The 12,267-nt window shown below is 43.4% G+C and overlaps 1 protein-coding gene across 1 annotated transcript in view; it reads left to right on the top strand.

The window, feature by feature from the left end:
- tmtopsb (teleost multiple tissue opsin b) overlaps nucleotides 1-7,672 on the top strand; it is a gene marked incomplete at both ends in the record, with an annotated part of 17,055 nt that extends 9,383 nt beyond the window's left edge. The window contains 2 exons of the mRNA XM_084048198.1: nucleotides 2,958-3,191; nucleotides 7,373-7,672. Of these exons, the coding sequence (XP_083904324.1) occupies nucleotides 2,958-3,191; nucleotides 7,373-7,672 (534 nt within the window). The remainder of the gene's footprint in view (nucleotides 1-2,957; nucleotides 3,192-7,372) is intronic.
- Nucleotides 7,673-12,267: the final 4,595 nt, after the last annotated feature.

The following is a 12,267-nucleotide window of genomic DNA, read 5'->3' as shown; positions in this document are numbered from 1 at the left end:
GGAATGCCCTACCAAAAGGAGTAAAGGAGTGTAAACCCCTACTCACTTTCAAAGATGCCCAAAAGATACACCTTCAGGAGGCTGCAATTCAAAAATGGCCCCTGTCCAAGTCCTAACCTACCCCATGTCCTAACCTAACCTACCCCCTACCCCCCCCTCTCTCTTTCTTCTTGTGTACATATTTTTCACTCTGCATACCATTAACCTGTAAACTGATTGTATGACATTCTGTATAGTAGTGTGTATATCTGTCTGTCTCTTATATGATTTGTGTGCATGGGGATCTCATCTTAAACAAGCTCAGTGCTTAATGAGCTATCCAGTTTAGTAGACCTTGTATTGCGAATTTGTACTTCCATGTACTGTTATGTACTGTCATGTACTGTTCTCATGTCTTACTAAATAAAGTACATCAATCAATCAATCAATCAATTCCATCCTCATCCACTGAGAATGGAAGGCCCACTGCTGTATGACGAGGCCATAGTCACTGCCCTGTAGCCAGAATACAGACACCTGATACGAGAAACATTCTCCTTGCGTTCATAAAACCTTATAACTCGTCGTCTTGCTGTCTAGGTCTGCTGTCTACAGAGGAATAGCTAAGACATATTATCTCATTTACTTCCCTTAGGACATTACATTCAGACACATCAGCATACAGTCATATATTAATATAACTGAAGTAAGATGAATAATAAATGTATAGTCAATAATCGATAAGTCAATATAGCCTAAAAGGAATATACATTATATTTCTGTTACAGTTCTTATGTGTTGAGTTGTTGCTGAACTGACAGTTCACTGAACACTTTAATCATCATGCTGCTGGAGACCATCCATGACTCCTAACCATTCACATTACACTGTCTGTCTGTCTGTCTGTCTGTCTGTCTGTCTGTCTGTCTGTCTGTCTGTCTGTCTGTCTGTCTGTCTGTCTGTCTGTCTGTCTGTCTGTCTGTCTGTCTGTCTGGCTGTCTGTCTGTGTGTGTGTCTGTTTGCCTGCCTATCTGTCTGTCTGTCTGCCAGAGATACCGAGAGAGAGAGAGAGAAAGAGATATTTTGAGTTTTGAAAGACCAGGGATTCTTTCCTGCCTAACCCTGCTGTAGGTGTAAGGTTACCTGTGGGAACATAATATCCTGCTTACACAGCATGTGCACACGCGCACACACACGCACGCGCACGCACGCGCGCGCGCACACACACACACACACACACACACACACACACACACACACACACACACACACACACACACACACACACACACACACACACACACACACACACACACACACACACACACACACACACACACACACACACACACACACTTTTGCAGAGTGTGATTAAAGATGGCCCTTATAGTAAATAGTAGAAACCTGAGACTAAAGTGCGACAGAGAGGATGAGAGAGTGTGGTATCTGGAAACCACAGACTTAAAGGTTCCGTTGCTTTTAGTTGCCAACAACGCCATATTGTAGTTAGGTTGATGTTGTGTATGAATGGTGAAGAATTAATTGAGGCATCACTCCAGGCAGTGAGGTTACTTGCTTAGTTCCCATTTATTGCATAACACAAACAGCAGCTTCCCATGGACCCTAAGGTCCACCCCTCGGCCCTTCGGCCTTGGAGTGTCACACCACACCAAGAGTACATTTCAGTCTATACTTATAGCAGTGGTCACATTTGAGATCTAAAGAAGGTAGGCGGTAGAGATGCGCGGGTTGACCCGTAACCCGCGGGACCCGCGGGTCAACCCGCGGCGCGGGTGGGTCAAGTCAGAATTTCGGAGAAAATGATGCGGGCTGAGGGTGAGCGGGTCACGCGCTCTCACACACAAAAAAAAATAAAATAATAACATGCTCTTGTTTTGTCTTTATTCCTAATAAGAATAAGAATAATAACAATAAAACAGTTTGAATATACTTGGGGATTATTTTCTAACCATAATTTTACAGAATAAAAAAAAAATCGCGGGTCGCGGGGCGGGTTGAGCCATAGATTTATATATGGGTTTGCGGGGCGGGTTGAGGCGGGTTGCGTTCCGTGGCGGGGCGGGGCGGGGCGGGTCATGAAAAAACCCGACCCGCGCATCACTAGTAGGCGGATCTTGTGTGGGCACCTTGAAAGGTGGGACCCCACCTACCCTGGCCCAGCACATTTGCAACTGTAATAGGCCAGGAAGGGAAGGGTGTCAGCCTTGATGACAAATGCATAGACGCTCTGTCTCCCAAGTAAAACCAAAGGCAACGGTGTGCGAGAGAGTTATATACTTCTCCACACAACGGTGTCTAACCGAGAGTTATACTTCTCCACACAATGGTGTCTAACCAAGAGAATCCATGCAGATCACAGCTGACAATTGACAAAACAAATATTATATATTATCGGAGCTATTATTAATGTTATCGGTTTCATCGGGATGACGTATATACTTATCATGCGCCTCTGCATATTTATATATATTTTATTTATTTATTCCATAAATATTTTTCATAACAACTGGGTTTGTGGGAAAGGTGGGCTTAGGGCGGGGCTAAGCCTTCACCTGTGTGCCGTGCTTTATTGTTCCTCTCTCTCTCTCTCTCTCTCTCTCTCTCTCTCTCTCTCTCTCTCTCTCTCTCTCTCTCTCTCTCTCTCTCTCTCTCTGTGTCTCTAGGTGAGCAGTGTGTCCTCAGTGATGAGCAGGCGCAGAGGGTGCTGCTCATGGTCAAAGTGATGGTCTCTCTCTCTCTCTCTCTCTCTTTGTCTCTAGGTGAGCAGTGTGTCCTCAGTGATGAGCAGGCGCAGAGAGCAGAGGGTGCTGCTCATGGTCATAGTGATGGTCTCTCTCTCTCTCTCTCTCTCTCTCTCTGTAGGTGAGCAGTGTATCCTCAGTGATGAGCAGGCGCAGAGAGCAGAGGGTGCTGCTCATGGTCATAGTGATGGTCTCTCTCTCTCTCTCTCTCTGTAGGTGAGCAGTGTATCCTCAGTGATGAGCAGGCGCAGAGAACAGAGGGTGCTGCTCATGGTCATAGTGATGGTAGGGTGCTACATGGTGTGCTGGCTCCCGTACGGCGTGGCCGCGCTGCTCGCCACCTTCGGCCCGCCGGGCCTCCTGACCCCGGAGGTCAGGGTCGTGCCCTCGCTGCTCGCCAAGAGCTCCACCGCCATCAACCCCATCATTTACATATTCATGAACCGACAGGTGAGAGGGAGGGGTGTGTGTGTGTGTGTGTGTGTGTGTGTGTGTGTGTGTGTGTGTGTGTGTGTGTGTGTGTGTGTGTGTGTGTGTGTGTGTGTGTGTGTGTGTGTGTGTGTGTGTGTGTGTGTGTGTGTGTGTGTGTGTGTGTGTGTGTGTGTGTGTGTGTGTGTGTGTGTGCGCGTGTGCGTGTACTAAATGTCTTTGTTTGAACTGCTTTTAGCGCGTCTAGGAACCGATCTGCAGAACCGATCTGCAGAACCGAAATTACATATTTTTGATGGGTACCCGGTAGCCTACCTGCCATTTCTTATTCGGGGGGGGAGTTTGGAGCTTATAGTGTACAAACGTTTTAGCATCAAAATATACTTTGAGTATAAGAGTTACTCAAATTTTCAGAACGTAGCCGATGTATACATCACACAGCTTAGATCTTTGGATTAAATCGGAGAGCAGACCTGTGCTTACTTGGTGATGTAAAATAAGTATCTGTAGTGTAAAAAATGTGGCCACAGTGACTTTATGAAAACACGGAGCATTTCTCCTCTGTCCTTCTCTCTCTAGGGGTTTTCAGTTGAAATAACATTGACTTTCCCATTGACATTTTGGGGTGTTTAAAGTTAAATATTTAAAAAACTACAAATTATTTCCAAAAGAAAAGTAGGCCTACAAGCATAGATGTCCACAGTAAGCTGGATTTTTTTTACAGTTTGAATGGAGTTTCTAAGTGAAAGTATGTAGGAGTAGTTAGGTGCCATACTTTTGGGAGAGAAAGAAATAGTGACAACAGCTGAGCCCACAATTAGACCACGTTTCTGTCCAGTCTGCTTCCATTACATAGCAGCATACATGTACTGGCTTCTCTTTGACTGACAGAAACCTGTAGCGCTCACTGGAGTGTAATGCCCCCTTGTGGCGCGGCAGAGCTATTGCTCTGTATGGGTTGTCTTTGCCAGGATTGGAACACAGTGACTATTTTAGTATAGACTAACATTACAGAAAACAATGACCAAAAATCAAATACACTTATGCATGAACTCTCTCTTTTTAACTATTTAACTTGTAATACCATGAAAAATACTACGAACTTGAATTGCATGAATTACAGTTTCAAGTTTCATGGCAATGAATGATTCCACCTGACAGAGACGACGGGTAGGAGGAGAGAAGGAAAGGAATTAAAACGGCGGTCAGAGTAACAGAGAGAGGAAGGAGGTAGATTAGGTTTGTAAGAAAACATCTCCAGAAGGATGAACCTGGCTTTGGTTTTGATTAGCAGTGATGGAGCTATCTCTGTGACCTTTCTCTGTTCACTCACATCCTATAGACTCTCTCTATGTCTTCTTCACCTCCACCTCGCTCTGTCTTTATCACGTTCATTTCAATAAATTACTTTTTCATTGTTTTTTAAAGGTTACGTTTTGGGTGTTTCTGCCAAAGAGAGACGGGAAAGACAGAGAGAGAGAGAGAGAGGGCAGATAACATGCTGTAGATCATACATGGGCCACATGCGGCCCCCACCTTCACTTAATGCGGCCCTCAAGTTAATATCAGAATAGTGATATATTATTGATTTCAGCTGTTATGATTCCAAACATGCAAACATGGTCCGCTTTAATGACTTCAGTCTATATTAGTAGCTTAATGACTAGTATTAACATTCTATTGTCTTTTTTTTATGTCCAATGTATTTGTATTCAAGTTCATAAAGTTAACATAAGTATAACTAAATGCATTTGAAATTAAATAAAAATGTTACTTTTCAGGATTCCAATTCAAAAATAGCAAAAAAGCAGATCTACAAGCTCATAGCCGCGCTATGAGCTTGTAGATCTGCTATTTTTGAATAGCCAAAGAAATCTAAGGGTTTTGCGCTCCTGCAGAAGGTTCCATTGTACTTTCTTCAAGCATTCATAGGCTAACATCACATGTTACATGCAGTGAGTTTCATGGACCTATTGTGGTCTGAGGACAATAGATCACATGTTGGATTCCATGTGCTTGCCGTGCGTATATAACAAAGGCATGTGTACATTCAGTAACGTTAGCGCTATGCAGGCATATTCTACATACATGTGCACTGCTTTTACAGACCCAGAAAGAGACACACACTCACACACACACACACACACACACACACACACACACACACACACACACACACACACACACACACACACACACACACACACACACACACACACACACACACTACACCCAGGCAGTGTTGATTTTGTCGACTAAAAATGACGAAAAATGTTCGTTGACTATCTTTTTTCACTGATAAAAACAAAATAAAAACTAAGCTACGATGACTGAAACTAGACTAAATATATTGAAATAAAAACTAGACTAAAATGTCAGTGAGGGTCGATCCAAAAATGAATTTTATGTTTGGTTGCGCTCGGGTGTACAAGCTCACAACGCGTCGCGTTGTGAGCTTGTAGATTTGCTATTCTCAGCATGCAACCAAGTGTAAAATCAGCCATAACGACACCAAAATACATTTTAGTCGACTAAATCAACGGTATATTTAGTCGACTAAAATCTTATGATATTTAGTCGACTAAAACTAGACAAAAACTAAAACATTTCAGAATGACCAAATATGACCAAAACTAAATGGAATTTTATTAAAAACTCAAAAGACTAAATCAAAATTTGCTGTCAAAATCAACACAGAGCTTGAGATCTCAATCTGTTACTGAGCTCAGGGATAATCCTCTGTGTTGTCGTCTTGTCTTCCCTTTATCCACCTCTGTCCCCCTATCTCTCTCTATCTCTCCATCCACCTCACCTCCATCCTCCTCTCTCTATCCTCCTCTCTGTCTCTATCTCTATCTCCTCAGCTTCTTATCTCCTCTATCATCTCTCTCTCCTCCACATACCCTGGGTATCTTACGGCCGTCAGATACCCAGGGTACTAGTCTTATTGGAGTATATCACTGTTTTCAAGGCTTTATTGATTCAGTATAGAAACCGGTGATATCGAGGCATCATTCTTTTGCGTGTGGGCTTGTTTAACGGTAATTGTGTCCTGGGTGAATGTAGTAGACTCTAAGTATACGTGCAGAACTTACAGAGAGTATACTAAGTACACTACGTTTATCCAGGGGGCTCACTGCCTGCCTGTCTGTCTGATTTACTGTCTGTCTGTCTGCCTGATTTACTGTCTGTATGTCTCTTTCTCTTTCTCTCTCTCTCTCTCTCTCTCACCGGGCATGTCTGCATCAACAACACTGTTCTCTGTCTCTCAATGACTAAAGACCTGATTATACTATATGGCCCCCAGACAGCGTAAGAGAGACGGTCTAGAGAAGGACAGCGGTCGCAAAGCAAAGTGTCTGTGATCATGCTGCAGACACACATAAAAGATACGCACGTGCACACGCTGGGAACGCATGCACGTGCGTTGGACACGCGTGCATGCGTCCCCTCTGCGTTCTTCAATGTCCCCCTACAGATGTGCCATTTCAAAACTTCAAATGTCCTGCCATCGGCAAGACAGTAAATTGTCAGGGGATTCCCAGGGCAATAAGAGGGACAAAGAAGGGCATTTAAAATGCTGAATTATTTTGATGATCACTGCTTTTATGATGCTAATTAATTTGAGCAACTGGTCAAGGACCTCTTCAAATCACCTTTTGCCTCATAATGAGTCTGAAACCTTCTTCAACACACATTCTTTTGTTCTCATGTATATGGATGTCTGTTGAAGGGAAAAACGGGGGTGTGTAGTGACAACTTCTTTTCAGGGGCAAAACAGTGCATTTTTAAGGGCAGAACAGGGAGGAAAAAATGCATTTTCAGGGACTTTCAGGGAAAGAACAGTAACGTGTGAAGTTTTGAAGTGGCACATCTGTATGTCATTTTCCATGCCGCTGAACAATGGCTACATCTCATTGAAAATAATGATACAAAATATTTTTCAATTGATTCTGGTATTCTTCAGCCATATAAATATGTTCAAAGAATTTTTAAAACATTTGAAAACTTGTGACATGGGACATTTCGTGTAATGAGTACTTTTACTTTTGGTACTTTAATAAGTTGATGCCTATACTTTTGTACTTTTACTCAAGTACATTTAAAATATCGGACTTTTACTCACAACAGAGTATCTCTACATGGTGGTATTGATACTTTTACTTAAGTAAATCGTTAATGTGAGTACTTTGTGCTTGTAGTTCTACAGGTGTTTAAAGGCCTTCCTGAGCTGCTCTGCTCTCCAGCAAGGCTCCAGTTTCAAGACGTCGTCGCGGGCGACTAAGACCGTCCGCACGACCCCCCGCCACGGAGTGCACGTTCCCGCCGCGGCCACTACAGCCCCGCCCAAGCCCAGCTCCGCCAACCCTTCCTCCGCGGAGGAATCATCCAATCACGTGGCTCCTCCGCCTGATCCCGCTCCGACGCAAGAAGCCCCGCCTTCCGCTCAGACTCCGCCTCCCAAACCCAAACTGACTCTGGTGACCCATTACAGGGTATGATAGGGGCGTGGCCAGGAGGATAGGGGCGTGGTCAGGAGGAGGAAAAAGGACATGTTGGGTCAAATGACTCACGAATAGATTGAGATCATTTTGTTTATAAAATGTAAATACAAGTGTGAATATAATACAACTTTATCCATCTGTGTATTATTTATGCGTTTGTTTTTTTTCTCACGTATTTTGTTTCCATCATTGACATACTCCAAAGCCGTACAGCAGCCAATCACAGAGCTGCCAACTCTTACGTATCATCAGCACGAGACACACGCAAATTACCCTCTTCACACACACACACACACACACACACACACACACACACACACACACACACACACACACACACACACACACACACACACACACACACGTTGTATTTGTAGTGTCAAAAGTCCAATACTTTTGGGCACTACTGGTTACCGATAGCCAGGGATTAAGTTCAGACGTGCGCTCTATAAAAAGTCCAAACCGTAAATTGAGTTCAACAAAAATGCTGATTTATTCTGTCACTTGGTCGTCACTTAAGCATACAAAATGATAAATACAATTAACCTAAAACGCAAGGGAAGCCCAACAGTCCTCTGAAACACACTGTGTGCCTCTGCCACAAGCAACACCTGCGCTTGATTACTGACCCTGTTAAGTACCTTGGTAACGCTTGGCCTTGACCGCGGCCCGCAGACGCAGTGCTTGGCCTTGACCGCGCCCCGCAGACGGAGTGATGTCATCAAAAAATGAGAAACAGCAGAAATCGTACGTATGGCTCCTACAGTATTTCTCACTCATTTTAGGATTACAAAACATTTTTAATTGGCCTCAGGTCTTAATGGGTTAATGACTAGTATTACAATTATATTGTCTTTTTTATCTCCAATGTATTTGTATTTATGTTCATAAAGTTGCATCAAAGTTGCATCACCCCTGCCCGAGGGGGTCCTCAGACTTACTACAGGTTGGGCCGCCAAATCTTGTGATGTGTGATAGGATATCGTTTTTTACATTAACCAGTTGAACCCTACAGTAGCATCCAATTCTGAGGAGAGCAATTGGCAAAAAAAATAGCCAATCTACAAGCTCACACGCCTCGCGCTGCATAGATTGGCAATTTTCAAAAAAAGAGGCATGGTGTAGAGGAAAAAGAGCGGTCCAAGTACAGAGCGAAAGGTCAAGGTTACTAAGTATCGATGGTTTACGTGGTTCAGTGTCTGAAAATACACATTAACATGAATCCAATATACGATAGTTGCTGTCAAACTATTAAGTCTATGAATCCATCTATGAAATCTATGAAAAAGTTTAATTTGCAACACAATGTTATTAGTAAGGGCATTTTGTCTGATATTTGGCAAATCTGGGAACTAAATCGTTACCAAGAAATTTCTTCACCAATGTGTTTCTAAAGGTGTCTACTAACATGTACTAAAAGTTTGAAATTCAACTCCTGGGGGAAACCTTTAAAAAAAACTGCTCAAAGTCGGGGTACCAATAACCGATTTTCGAAAAATCGAAAGTGCTTACATTGGACTTGAGTAACCTGTGAGGGGTCAAACTAGGGATTTTTCATGATTCTGAGCTGAAAATTCTTTTTCACCAAGACCACTCCCTAGTGAAAAAAACTTTTCCTGACCATCGTTCACCCCCCCCCCCCCCCCCCCAATGCCCCCTACTCACACATACCCTGCAGGGTACATGTAAATTAAAACATAACATTTTTAAAAATTGTTTAACATGATAAATAGGCCTAGTTTCTGTTTGGCGATGATTGCTGTATAGTTGATTGGCATTCAAAGTGAGGAAGTTTAATGTATTTTAACCCTGAGTTGACTTAATTGCACAGTATATTGGCACTTTAGTAATTTGCACAACGTATTTTGCACAGTCATTATTTTATTGTTGAATACATTGATTTGTTCCCTGATGACTGAGATGGCCACTCAGCCAACGAGTTCCACCTGGGGAGACTAAAGTGTGATGTGTGTAATAAGTGCAATAGAGACTAGGTGCAATATGGTTGAGGTGCAATGTAAGTTTTATTGTTGAGGTCTGATTGAATGCCTAACAATTGCCTGTGTGTGTCAGCATGATTGGGCTGGACCATATCAGGATAGCAGAGGGGGGTTATGATGTGCTGGTGTGAGTGGGAAAGGATGTTGTAGTGTGAAGAAGGAATCTGTGTAGTTAGTGAGACTTGTAATACTTGTGTTTTAAGGCTATTTATATTCATGTATTTACTGTATGTTTAGCTAGGTATTTATTATATGTTTTAGAAACACCCCTATGACTGGTGCAGTCAAATGGTTTAGTCCATGCTCATTAGTGCCAGCTGGCTATAAAAGGCTGCTGCCATTTCACCAGAGCAGAGAATTGAGAGATGAGGGTGAGAAGCCAAATGCTACCAGGTCTGGGTGTTTTCTCCTAAATGTCTGTCATGTTTTGTGAATAAATACACCTACGGGTTAAACCCTACTCCAGGCCTCTGTACTGATTCCAGCCGCTAAGGCGGTCCTCTTCACAATTGGTCCTCTAACCAATTGTTAGGATGCCCGACTTTTAGTACAGAATTAGTACAGAGGCATGGTATAGAGTTGAACCAGACGGTGTGTTTATTCACCACAACCAACATAGATAACTTTCAATCATTGTTTCCACATTGACATGGTGGTGTCTAGCTTTCCACCCCTCTCTTCTGCGTTGCTGCTTCCGACAATATGCCTCCCCATCCTTCTGCTGGTCTCCGGCTGCTTCCTTCTCTGGTGGCTCCTGCCGATCTTCCTTCATTACACCACTTGATTTGGCCTCTGTACTGCGACGTGGATCCCGCTTCTGACACCAATTGTTAAGATGCCCGTCTTAGCGGCTGGAATCAGTACAGAGGCCTGAAGTAGGGTTTAACCCGTAGGTGTATTTATTCACAAAACATGACAGACATTTAGGAGACAACACCCAGACCTGTTAGCATTTGGCTTCTCACCCTCATCTCTCAATTCTCTGCTCTGGTGAAATGGCAGCAGCCTTTTATAGCCAGCTGGCACTAATGAGCATGGACTAAACCATTTGACTGCACCAGTCATAGGGGTGTTTCTAAAACATATTATAAATACCTAACTAAACATACAGTAAATACATGAATATAAATAGCCTTAAAACACAAGTATTACAAGTCTCACTAACTACACAGATTCCTTCTTCACACTACAACATCATTTCCCACTCACACCAGCACATCATAACCCCCCTCTGCTATCCTGATATGGTCCAGCCCAATCATGCTGACACACACAGGCAATTGTTAGGCATTCAATCAGACCTCAACAATAAAACTTACATTGCACCTCAACCATATTGCACCTAGTCTCTATTGCACTTATTACACACATTACACTTGTCCATCCTAATTGTCACACTTTAGTCTCCCCAGGTGGAACTCGTTGGCTGAGTGGCCATCTCAGTCATCAGGGAACAAATCAATGTATTCAACAATAAAATAATGACTGTGCAAAACACGTTGTGCAAATTACTAAAGTGCCAATATGCAGTGCAATTAAGTCAACTCAGGGTTAAAATACATGTGCAATATTTGTAACAGAGGTCCTCTCTGTTACATTACCTCCCTCCTCTCCAAGCCCCTCAATCCTCCGGGTTCTTGGAACAGGCTCAGGGACACACAGTCACACCATTCCTCCCCTCAGGCCAATAGAGGAGGGCACTCATATAAATATGAATAATTACCCCCCTCCTCAAAGCTATGGGGGACTCTTCGCACATTGTAGTTCTCATCACTTCGTTGTAGTTCATTTGCTTGTAGTTCATTTACTTGTAGTTCAGGCCTTCATGTCCATTAAAATCTTCAGCACTCTGTGCTACCGGTGAGCAGGGGAACAAGGCAACTGCCCCCTCATCTGTGATGACGGCATACCATACATGGCAACTGGCTCAAAGGCGCTCACCAACTCGTCAGTGTCCTCATGTGGAGATAGTGGCAGCCTGGGTTCCCGGTGAAAAGGTGGCTCCCTCTGGAGTCTGGCACCACTCCCCACCATGGTCTCCTCATCTCCTCCTCGACGCTGCTCCTGCTCACGTTGCGAGCCGCCTCCCATGTCGCCGACCCGCAGGTGGAGCTGGTGGAGCTGGTGGAGCTGCTGGAGGTGTTGTCGCATGCCCTCTACATTAGATTGCAGCAACCGGAGATGCAGCTGCAAGAAGAATGGCGTCAAGTGCATCTCAGCTTGTGGAGTCTGTAAAGGCATTACCTGCAAGAATGCCCTTCATGATGGTTTTGATGAATACTCAGACTGCTAAAGCATTTGAGAGGGTGGATTAGCATTTGCTCGGATAATTGTGCAACTAATTGAAATAAATGCAACTTTATATGTAAATGAAAAGTGGGCGTGTCAATTTTTTCCACTAAGGAGTGGTTGTAGTGAAAAATAAATGCTAGCAATCAACTCAGAATAATGAAAAACCATTAGTTTGACCCCTCACAAGTTACTTAAGTCCAATTTAAGCACTTTCGATTTTTCGAAAATCGGTTATTGGTACCCCGACTTTGAGCAGTTTTTTGAAAGGTTTCCCCCAGGAGTTGAATTTCAAACTTTTAG

This window comes from Gymnoscopelus microlampas, assembly GCF_963454915.1.
Source record: "Gymnoscopelus microlampas genome assembly, chromosome: 22".
Lineage (NCBI taxonomy): Eukaryota > Metazoa > Chordata > Actinopteri > Myctophiformes > Myctophidae > Gymnoscopelus > Gymnoscopelus microlampas.
This window is presented reverse-complemented; position numbering and strand designations above follow the sequence as displayed.